This window comes from Hylobates moloch, unplaced genomic scaffold, assembly GCF_009828535.3.
Source record: "Hylobates moloch isolate HMO894 unplaced genomic scaffold, HMol_V3 SCAFFOLD_6, whole genome shotgun sequence".
Taxonomy (NCBI): domain Eukaryota; kingdom Metazoa; phylum Chordata; class Mammalia; order Primates; family Hylobatidae; genus Hylobates; species Hylobates moloch.
The window spans coordinates 45,595,495-45,607,639 of record NW_026652281.1 but is presented as its reverse complement, the minus strand read 5'-3'; the positions used below and the strand labels follow the sequence as shown (position 1 = coordinate 45,607,639).

The following is a 12,145-nucleotide window of genomic DNA, read 5'->3' as shown; positions in this document are numbered from 1 at the left end:
GTATTTTAAATAGATTAAGATGATTGGTTTGAAAATGTAGATACTGATTTTAGGTTGACCTTAAAAAATATATACATATTCCAATTAAGTTATAGCTTTTGGAGAATATAAACTTTCTGTGTTCCCAACAAAATGGGATAGTTTTGCTGCCAGGTTACCCTCCCTTTGTTTATCACCAGTCTTTAGAGGTTTAAGTAAAACAAAAGAGGGACAACATTGTTGCACAAAATAGTTCAGAATTCCAATGGGAATGAAAGGAAACCTTTTATATATGTATATACACACACAAACACACACACACTCATATATATATATATATATATGAAAACACCTCAAGACTATTCAAAAACTTATAGAATTTTATATGAGAAATAGTTTTCAGCTTTATATTTTAAATTGTGTTTAAAAGGACTTTTTAAAATCAAAGCTCTTCAATCCCTTTTCATTCATGATTTATTTTATCTAGTACTTTCTTTATGGTTTGTAGACTTTTGCAGCTACATTCTGGACTCGGGGAAAAACAGATAATAATTGGGACAACGCAAGAGGAAATTCAAATTATCATTTAAAGTGTATATATATTTAAAGTGTATATATATATGTAAAGTGTATATATAAAGTGTATATATATATATAGCTGAGATATATATATAGCATTATAGATATAAAATATATGTATGTATGTTTACCTTTTTATATACAGATATAAAATATATGTATGTATGTATCAGAGGTAAGAAAGTGAAAAGCGGTTAGTAGGCCTTTTGACCAGAAGAAAGAGGAAATAAAAAAGTAAATATTTCTTAGTAACCAAGTATAATATTTAAAACTGCCCAACCAAAGCCCATGAAGCGAGTGAACAAGTTAGTTAAATGTGTCTTTTGGTTTTGGCCAAAAGACAACTCTTTCAGAAGAGAAATGAATGTTTAAATATGTTATATACATAAATATAAAGGTTTAAAACCTAATGCCTCAGGAAGGGGACGTGAGTGGAGGATTTTTGGGTGCTGGTTACATGGGTGTTAGTTTTTTAAGTTTCCTGGATCTGTACTTTCTGATTTGTGCACTTTTCTGTGTATCAGAGTTCAGTAAAGAGTTCTAAAGCCAATCAATAATTTTGAAACTTGGCCGGGCGCGGTGGCTCACGCTTGTAATCCCAGCACTTTGGGAGGCCGAGGCGGGCGGATCACGAGGTCAGGAGATCGAGACCGCGGTGAAACCACGTCTCTACTAAAAATACAAAAAACAATTAGCCGGGCGTGGTGGTGGGCGCCTGTAGTCCCATCTACTCCGAGAGGCTGAGGCAGGAGAATGGCGTGAACCTGGGAGGCGGAGCTTGCAGTGAGAAGAGATTGCGCCACTGTACTCCAGCCTGGGCGACACAGCGAGACTCCGTCTCAAAATAATAATAATAATAATAATTTTGAAACTTAGCACCATACTTTTAAAAAATAACTTTATCTGGGATTGGTGGGTTTTATCTTTTAATTTTACTTTCTTAGAAGGATGCCTCTGGAGCAGGTTCATAATTTTGAGAGATGAAATAGTATAAATCATAACTTCACTGTAGACTCATATTTTTTTGCATTCATAAAAGATGGAAACAGGAAAGTGCTCTTGCATTAGTTGTGCCCTAACATCCTCCACACACACAGCGATTATAAAAGCTGGTTGGAGAGCCTGCCTTCCTGCCTTCCATTTGATCTCTTTTGGGAACAGCACAGGCCATCATTTGTGAAAGTCGTCGTCTTGCAGGATGGATAAATGCGTTTTCTCTTCCTTGCCACAAGGCAAATGGAAGCTAGTAATTTCTAGTCCCATAGCAGTGAATACAAAATCAAAAGAGGCTAACTCAGTGCAGTGACAGCTTCAAAAGGAATTGGTTTTGAAGATTTTTTTTTCTCATAGTGCTGGTTTATTTAGCACTGAAGCTTGTCTGCTAACCCAGCTTTCAGCAGCCTCCAGGAAAACCTCGGTGTAGCTTGTGTCATGTATTAACAGTCCCCCTATTTCACTTATATTTTGCTAAGCAGATACACATTTGCCATGACAGCTTAAAGTGTCGGTGCTTTTGAATGGAGACTATTTTATCTGGATGTATCTGTAACTGGAGAGTCTTCATGCTCAGGACTGGTAACTCAGATTTTGTTTTGAAGGAACTAATTTTAAAAAAAATCTGGTAACTCAGATTTTGTTTTAAAGGAACTAATTTAAAAAAACTTTAATATATGAATTTTCTGGTTAATTTGGATACCACCATTTTTTTGAGTACTGTTAACTGACTTTAGGACCTGCATTTCTAATCCAGATGGTAAAAAAAAAAAAAAAAAAAAAAAAAAAGGAGCTGTGTCTTAGCTTCATTAAAACCAGAGTTTCATTCAACATCTCTAATAGATCCCAGAGTGAACACAAGATCTGGATCCGCTATTCCCTCAGTTGGGTTCATTTTTTATTTGCCTCTCATACCTATGTCCCATCTCTCTGCAGCAGTTTCAGTTGCACAGAAATGACCTTTTTAATATAACAACACAGCCCAACTGTGTAGAAATATTTTTTTAAAAAAAAACAACATGGCCCAACTGACACAACTGACAGCGATCTGTTCCAATGCTAAGGAAACTGACTGTGTTGGATCTGTTAGGAGACCTCACTCTTTATTCTCCTAAGAGATTTTCAAAGTAATTATAATTATATGAAATTTCCCTCAACTTTAGAAATTAATCCCCAAATAATCTCCTACTCCTACTTGATCACCGTGGGAGCCATGATTTAGCCCCAGCAAAACATCCTGTCCCAGTAATTTAATGTTACTAATTTAGAACAAAGAACCATAAGGTAAAGATCAAAACAGCTTAATAGTCAAATAGTTATTACAACATCTATGTATGTGTATTATTACAAAGTCATTTGCATTTACTGATTATATAAAAATCATGTCCCTGATTCATTTTTGTTTTTATGTTCAAGACAGAGAAAGTAGAGAAGGTGGCCTTTAAATTAGTTCAGAACACTCTGGGAGGGTGGGAAGATATGATGCAGTTTAGAATTATTTGCTTTCAAATTTTCTAAAATTTTTTTTTTTTGAAACAGAGTCTTGCTCTGTCACCCAGGCTGAAGTGCAGTGGTGTGATCATGGCTTACTGCAGCCTCGACCTCCCAGGCAGAAGCAGTCCTCACAAGTAGCTGGGGCTACAGTCACACGCCAGCATGCCTGGCTAATTTTTTTTTTTTTTTTTTTTGTAGAAATGCAGTTTCACCATATTGCCCAGGCTGGTCTCAAACTCCTGGGGTCAGGTGATTCACCTGCCTCAGCCTTCCAAAGTGCTGGGATTATGGGCATGAGCCATTATGCCCAGCCTAATTTTTATTATTGAAGATGTTACTTCTTTTTGTTTTTCCTAAGACTTGGCAGTGGTTTCAGACATACTTTTTAGTATCTCCTTAAAGAAAGAATCCATTATCCAAAAGGGTGGCTTGGAATAGTAGGAAATGAGTGTGCTCTAACCTTTACCTTCACCTTCCTAGGAGAGTGTGGTGAATTGAAAATCACTCTACAAATGTCTTTCTGAAGGACTTTCCCAATTAGTGAGACATAGTTTATAACAATACATTGGTTCCCTCAGGATCAGCGGTTAATCTATCTTTTTATTGAAGCAGGAAACAACCAGGACAAGATGAGCTCATAAAGTATAGAGCACTATCTCTAGAGGAAAAATTAGGAGAGACCAACAGAACCATCTAAGATCATCTAAGAACCTAAGATGTAGTAGGTTATTATCATGCATTATTCCACATACTTTACTACTTAGCTATGAATCCAAGCAGGAACTACAAGCTATTATGAGAAAAGCAAGCTAGATAGTTTGGGATGAATAACCTCATATCCCATGCATTCGCCTCCCATTAAGAGAATTGAGCTTCCTACTTAAGTGAATGTCCTTAAGTACCACTGGTTACTTATCCATTCTGTTTAATTCCTCTATCTTAGCTTCCAAGGAATTTTAACCTTGGAAATCTCTAAGATATAGAACCTTGTTTTTTATTTTTGCCTTTTTTTCTAGTAAATAGCACTTATTAAACATTAATATTAGAGAATTATATTTGATACTCGATGTGTCACCAATTCGCTGAATTACTTTAAGAGGCAACACACTTAATCTCTGTGACCTCTTTTTCCCTATCCATAAAGTGTAAGATTTGAACTCCATCATGTCTGGTTTCCCTTTCGGTTCTGAGATTCTATGAGTCTATATATCTGATAAAATAATTCGGCATGGTTATACATCTCTGCCTAAGCAGAGGAAAGCAATTTCTCAAAGGCAAGCTCAGACCCTTGTGAAGCAGTCATTCAGTTTCATCTTCCTTAAAATTAGATTCTGATTGAATGCTTTTTTCAAGTCTCATCCAGTGTCTGGAAATACTCATTTCTTTCATTATCAGACTACTCTTTGGAAGTCTTACCACCCAACCACCAGCACTGCAATACTGTCGTATGTTGTGATGGCCTCTAAAGCATTATCAGACTTGGCTATTTTACATTTCTTTTTAAAAATTATTATTTCAACTTTTCCACTGTAAATGTCTTCAACATTACAAAAGCTTCTTGTACATGCATATGACATTATCATGGAATATAATGACATAATGAAATATCCCTCTCTGTTTTACCTCATACCTATCTAGTAAATGAAGTTTCATCTCCATATCTCGAAACCCCTTACACTAAAATTATTTTTACTGCAAGAGAACAACCACTATGAAAAATCTTTTTAACAGGGATGTCTTGGGGTTCAATTCTCTGTAAACACAGGACATTAGTAGCTAAAGGCCGAGTATTTACCTGTGTACCTTTGAGAGAGAGTTAACCTGGAGCCCAACCCAATGAAGGAAAGAATATTTACTTTGGAATAATAAAACTAAAATAAGAATAAATGAAACCACCTGAAAAGAACAGCCGTTAAGACTTTTGCATGATAATGTTGTACAGAATAACTGAATGTACATTGAAAGAATAATTTCATGATCAACACAAAAATGACCTCACTGTCTTTTCTACAGACCTAGGATCCCGTTGAACTGACTTCAAGCCCAAAACTCAGAAAAAAAATAAGGTTGTCTTGGGTCTGGTCAAGGAGTGCATGGACCCCGAAACATTATCAACTTCTTTACGGTCGCATGGCCTCTAAGAATTTCCTTTTACCCAGACCATGATATTTATCTTACTAAAATTTCTTTGCTTCACTTATGATTTTATTCTGTATCTAGCTAGTGCAGACCCTTCTGAGAACGTGTTTTGCACAATAACATACCAAATTTCAATTCTAATTTCTTTTTTTTTTTTTTAACTATTTTACTCTTTTAATTTTCCCATGTTTTTCCTGCTTTCTTCTAGTCCTGTGTTATTACTTGGAGAAATTTTATGTGCTTCAGTTTCTTTCATTAAAGAAATTTCACATTCATAACTGTGAAAATACATTTCTTAAAAATAAAATATTCATGTACTGTATTTTTTTGGAATATACCAATAGAATAATAATAACTAAGCATTTAGTGATTTTTTCCTATGCTGTAAATAGAGTGCTAAGTTCTTAAGTTATCTCAGTTGTAGACTACTTAGAGTTTCTTACTGGTATAAATATTGAGCACTAGTGCTAATCTATTGAGTATTAAGTACCTAGATTTTACTTCTCTTAGACAAAGGAACTCGTCTAAGAGACGAGTGAGCACCTCGTTGAAAACTGATGATGGTCCTGTAAGGCACTATCCTATGATCAAATAATTGTGCGGGATTGAAAAATACAAATGAATCCCAAACCTTCTACTTGACAAATTTGGCATGTGGAAATGTGCAACATTTATATTGAAATATAAATTCAATATTTATATTGAAATGTAAATCTATAGTTCATATAGCTTATATAAACTATATATAAACTAAATATATGTAAAATATATATAAATATATTTTGCTTCCATTCTGCCTTTCCTTCAAATTCAGTCCTCTTATTTGACTATTTTAGTTTTTTGATTCACGACAGTTCCCATCCGTTTTTTAGGCAGTGGGATTCCATTTCTGTGGTCTTCGGCTCTAAGTTAACTTTCCTATCTATTCTTCTCCTCCCCTCTCTCCTTTACTTTTATTCTAGTCACAGAATAAGTCTATCCAGCTGGCTTTTCCAGCCAGGTTATATGATTTTGATATTCTGAGTTCATTTTCTATGCGGTTCTTAACTCTCTCAGTACTGATTTTGTTTTTTCATTTTATGTAGTAAAATATTAGCAGAAGCATCAATTTTTATTGCAGTAAACATTTTAACTGTCAAATGCTTTTATGATGATGCATGTCAGAGACAGATTTTATATATAGCCTAGTGAATTGAAATGAATTAATTCTTAGGAGGTTTCATATCTTGTGGCCCAAGTACTGTATTACAACAGAAGGGCAAAGTCAGAGCACACTGCATATCATCAGGGGAATATGCAAAACTAGTTGAAGTTTCTGAGTTCACAGAAGTAAGATCAGCATAGAGGTTATGGAAATAATAATGCATCACTGTGGCAAGGATCGTGTTGGAGGTCATAATCTTCACACCAAACACTGAGGCTGAAATATGCTGCTTATCTAAACTGCCACCTGCTATAGGAGCAGCTGTGGATCCAGGACCCCTGCTGGCCTCTAGACCACCTTGTTTGAGGGCATTCAAGTTGCTCCCACTGGGACTTCTCACTGTGTATATGTGCAAGCATATGGGCTCTTAGGTCAAACTGTGGAAAGCTGTACTGGAAGAAATTAAAAGTCTCTACAATAATAAAATTCTATTTTGAAATAATGAATATATGAATGTCAGTAGACTTCAGCAATGCCTAAAGTGTATAAAAACCTAAATTATGAACTACACTTCTTAAAAAATAAAGTCTTTTGTTTGGTGCAGCATGGAGCAAACTATTTTAGTTCAGCAACTTTTCTGGGTTTTTCAACAATACAGATAATGCATAGAGAGTAGTAACAACTTTCTACTATCTAGTATGTCTGCAGGAAAGTCAATATATTGGTCAGTTTGATGAGTCAAGAAATATCATAGACTGCATGAAATGATAGTTTTGTTTTTGCTGTTATGATACATTGGCAATTAAAGGAATTACTGGATATGAAAGTACTCAGTAAATCATAAAGAACCATACAGATGAAACATAACTTGTGTTTTAAAATATTTGGTTATAATCATTTCAAACTTACTAGTTTGAAATCCATTTTCTACATTTTAATATTTAAGATATGTGTTTCTATGTGTGTTTTCAGATAATCACAAGGACTGTTCTGGTGTGTCCTTACACCTCACACGTCTGCCGTAAGTACTTCCATTTTTCCTAGAGGAGCAGCAACTTTAACATCTTTGTGAACTTAGTGTGGGAAGTTTACTGTATTAATTATCTGTGGGTAAAAATTAACCTAAACTGGCTTAAAACAACAAATATGTATTATGTCATTTTCCTGTATGTCAGTAATTGGGCACACTTAGCTGGATCCTCAGGCATGTGTTCTCACACAGAGGCTGTAGTCAGAATCTTGGCTGGGGCTTCAGTCAGCTTAAGGCTTGGCTGGGGAGGAGCCACTTCCAACATCACTCACATGGTTGTCGGCAGGCTTCAGTTCTCTGCTGAGCGTTGGCTGGAGGTCGCCCTCATATCCTTGCCAAGTGGGCTGTAAACAGGGCAGCTCACGATATGGTACCTGGCCTCCATCATAGAAAGTAAGCAAAAAAAGCAAGAGAGGGCATGCATGCAAGATGGAAGCCAGAGTCTTTCAGTAACCTAATGTTCGAAGTGGCATACCATCACTTTTGCCATATTCTATTTGTTAAAGATAAGCTACTAAATAACTCAGGAATGGAAAACCAAACATTGTATGTTCTCACTGATAAGTGGGAGCTAAGCTATGAGGATGCAAAGGCATAAGAATGATACAATGGACTTTGAGGACTCCCCGGGAAAAAGGATGGGAAGGAGGTGAGGGATAAAAGGCTACTAATTGAGTTCAGTGTATACTGCTTGGGTGATGGGTACACCAGAATCTCAGAAATCACCACTAAAAAACTTAGGTAACCAAATACCACCTGTTCCCCAAAAATCTATGGAAATAAAAAAAATGTTAAAAATGTTTAAAAAGATGTTACTATACTTCTCTTAGCCCACATTAAAGGGCAGGGGATTAGACCAGGGCATGTATGTCACAGCTAGGAATCATGAGAGCTGATTAGTCAGGGTTCTCCAAAGAAACCTGAACCGATAGAATAGAGAGAAAGCGAAAGAGTTGTAAGGGATTGGCTGACACTATTGTGGGGACTGATTAAGTCCTAAACCCATTGGGCCAATTGGAAATTCAAGGAAGGGTTGATGTTGCATTCTTGAGTCCAAAGGCAATTCACAGGCAAAATCCTTTCCTTTTGAGGGGACCTTAGTCTTTTCTCTTCAGACTTTCAATGGACTGGATGAAGCCTGCCCACACGATGGAAAATAATCTGCTTTACTCGAAGTTTAATTTAAAGGTTAATCACATTTAAAAATCACCTACCCAGCAACACCTAGACTGGTGTTTGACCAAACAACCAGGCACCTGGCCAAGTTGACACGTAAAGTTAGCTATCACAGGAACCATTTAGAGTCTGCCTTCACATGAAAAAGCATTTTTTAAGGAAGAAAAATTCTTCCTCTTTTTCTATTTCATTTTAATTTTCACAAGCATCACATTTTATAAACCAAAGTTTGAGGTATATGCTGTTTTTCCAAAACAGTCATTTTGACTTTTTCAGGTATTTTAGAAAAATATTATTTTTTTCTGCAGACAGCCTTTAATTGCTGGCATGTACCTTATGATGTCTGTTGACACTGTTATCCCAGCAGGAGAAAAAGGTGAGTAATGATTTTTTAATATTTGCCATTACCTCATTACCTAATCTGTAGAAATGGATTTATAGTGTATTTTTTTATAAACTTTAAAAATAATCAATACTTTTATGTCTTGGAAAAATAAACCAATACTTTATTGTCCTTGGATTTAAAATAGATTTTTGTATTATTCCAAGCCAGAGATTTATTACTTTTCCATTCTTTATTGAGATGCTAGGAATTGAGGCCCTTGGGTAGGTGTGTATTATATAAATTAAAGAATAAATCTTGAGTATTTAACAATAAATCATCCATGCTTGAGATGCAGAGGACACACTGCATAATGAGCAGTGACATAAACTTCTACATAGAAAGATTTAAAAATTAAATGACTAGCAAATCCATCACCAACTTAGTCTTTAAACTTGGATATAGTTGGCTTATTTCTCTGCTTGCAAAATGGGGATGATACTAGCTTATTCTCCCAAGCTTACTAGAAGCGATGAGGATAAGTATATTATTATTTATCAATATATTTTACGATCCTCTGATGAAAGTGCCATATGAAATATTGTTCATTTGTTTTCACTGGGAATCTCTTAAAGTTAATGACCAGTATGGTCTCTTTGTTACCATTTTTTCATCTATTATAAAATAAATATTTATTGAATAGCTACTGTGTTAGACTATAAGGAAGGAACAGTATGAAATGGCCTCTTCTCAACAGGAACTGTCAATCTAGTGATGTTAGGTGTCTGCATTCAATTTTTAAAAAATTCTTTCGTTCCAAAAATAAAAACCAATTTTTAAGCTTTCTCAACTGGATAAATTTCAAGCTAAAGGTAACAAATTAAGCCTATGTTTTCACTAACAGAGTATTTTGATTTGGTTCTAGTCATTCTGTTTATGAATAAAATAAAAATATAAGGCAAGGGGTTCTTAATTCATGTGAGTAAAGTGGCTGGCACAGAGTAAGTGCTTAATATCTGTGTGTTTAAGTCATAAGAAAACCTCAGTCCCTAGCATCTTGTGAATGCCCTATGCATAATTTTAGATAAGAATAATGTCATTTTCCAGTTGAATAGTGACTTTCGTCTGTGTTTTTATTTCCCACAGTGGTGAATGCTGACATTTCATGCCATTATAAAAATTATCCAATGCATGTCTTTGCCTATAGAGTTCACACTCACCATTTAGGTAAGAACTTTACATGTTAAATTATAAATATTTACCATTGTGCTTCCTGGTGCCATAAATTAAAATGCAAATTGTGTTTGACCTTAAGTCTGTTTCAATGAAACTGATTTCATATAAGACCTTGAAATATTTTATGCTGTTTTATCATATTGTTTTTATTAAGATACTCAGTATTTGCGGCTCTGAAAATACTCAGATTTCTACTTTAAAGTAGGAAAGTAAATATGCCTTTTGTTTTTCTAATACCTTATTATATGATTAAAATTTGTGTTTATTACAGGTAAGGTAGTAAGTGGATACAGAGTAAGAAATGGACAGTGGACACTGATTGGACGGCAGAGCCCTCAGCTGCCACAGGTGTGTAAAATCTAGTTTAATTCTGAGAGAAAAAAATATTAACCAGCAGAAAGTAATTTTTAAAAATTATTATGCAACTCTTGTGAATTTCTCTAAAAATCTCTAAATCTGCCTTAACTATATAACTGAGCTATATAACCTCCTTTTTGCAACTTCCAATTTGGTGCTTTCTTTATCAATTTTCTCAATATGGTCAAAACATGTTGGTGGCCTTTTACATCCCATCATTTATTCAAAGACAGTATTTCAGACAGCTCTTCTATTATCACATTTATTCTGATTTTTATGGGATGCATTTGCTAATAGTATTTATTTGTTTATTTCAAAGTTTGCTGCTCTTGTCATAAAGTAGAAGTGATTAATTAAAGGTGAACTGTTTTTATCCAGTGATTAAAGGTGAACTGTTTTTATTAAGTGATTATTTGTGTATGTGTACGTGTGTGTGTGTGTCTGTTTCACTGTCTGTCTTCATCCTCTCTACCCAGAGTGTACCAGGCTTCACATTATTAAAGCATGTGGTTCTGTGATATATCATATCAATAGAGTTAAGGTCAAAAACCCTCTGATCAGTTGAATGGATGCTGAAAAAGCCTTTGATAAAATTCAACATCCCTTCATGATAAAATCCTCAAAAAGGGGGTAAAGGAGAAACATACCTCAACACAATCAAACATGTAGTTCTGGATTTTATTGGTAACATTAGTGATTCATTGTGTTTGTCTTTTTGGCAGGCTTTCTACCCTGTGGAGCACCCAGTTGATGTAAGTTTTGGTGACCTCCTGGCTGCAAGATGTGTATTCACTGGTGAAGGAAGGACAGAAGCCACACACATTGGGTATGATTCTGTACATTTCACTATTTAAAGATATTTTGTTGGGATAAGGCGTGATTACAGGTGACAGCTATCTTTGTGAATAAATTGTACATTTTTTGTCCTGTCATGGACAATTACAACAAACTGTGGCATTTTATCATTTCAAAGCTGATTGATTCGGATAAACCCCAGAACATGTGCTCGTTTTTTTGTGCTTCTCTTTTTCTTACTTCCTCAAAACCTTTGGTATCATACCTCTAAATATTACAGTTATCAAAGACTTCATATTACTTTCTCAGGCTCATCTTAATAAAGAAATGTAATGATAATGAAAATTTTTTTTCTCAAGTGCCTTTTTGCCCTGTGTTCACGGGGTCTACATTTGGTGATTCCCATTAAATACTCAAAACCATGATGTTGAAACTCCTGTGAATTTAATAATTTCCAGTTGTTTAGTCTACTAAATAAGGATAATAATATGCAACACTTTATCAAAAAAGAATGTCAAGCCTTTTAAATAATTTTTGAAATATTGAGCCTACTTGAAATAATTATATTCTATAACACTACATAAAATTTTCAAAGCACTATGAACTCTTTCAAAAAAAACTTACCTAAATGAAAAGTGAAAGGTAGTTTCTTTTCATGCTTTTTGATAGAAAAGACTCAAGGAGACTTCTTTTTATGTTAAACAAGGTTTTAAAATATTTACTGATGCCATCTGGAAGCTAGAGTTTTAAACCATTTATGTCTTAATCAAAGAGAAGTTACAGAAAGTGAGCATCTGAAAATATGCTTTAGATGCCCTAAAGATGATTCTTGTGATAGCAACACTAACTGTTGGCTGTATGGAGAAAGGGAAAAGGTACTCAGGCAGGTTTAAAAAAGAAA

The 12,145-nt window shown here is 34.8% G+C and overlaps 1 protein-coding gene across 17 annotated transcripts in view; it reads left to right on the top strand.

The window, feature by feature from the left end:
- Window positions 1-12,145, top strand: part of PAM (peptidylglycine alpha-amidating monooxygenase) — a 278,097-nt gene that overhangs the window by 188,531 nt on the left and 77,421 nt on the right. For all 17 annotated transcript variants that reach the window (XM_032156751.2, XM_032156750.2, XM_032156747.2 and 14 more), the window contains exons 8-12: window positions 7,301-7,349; window positions 8,843-8,910; window positions 10,003-10,083; window positions 10,364-10,440; window positions 11,172-11,275. In XM_032156751.2, the coding sequence (XP_032012642.1) occupies window positions 7,301-7,349; window positions 8,843-8,910; window positions 10,003-10,083; window positions 10,364-10,440; window positions 11,172-11,275 (379 nt within the window). The remainder of the gene's footprint in view (window positions 1-7,300; window positions 7,350-8,842; window positions 8,911-10,002; window positions 10,084-10,363; window positions 10,441-11,171; window positions 11,276-12,145) is intronic.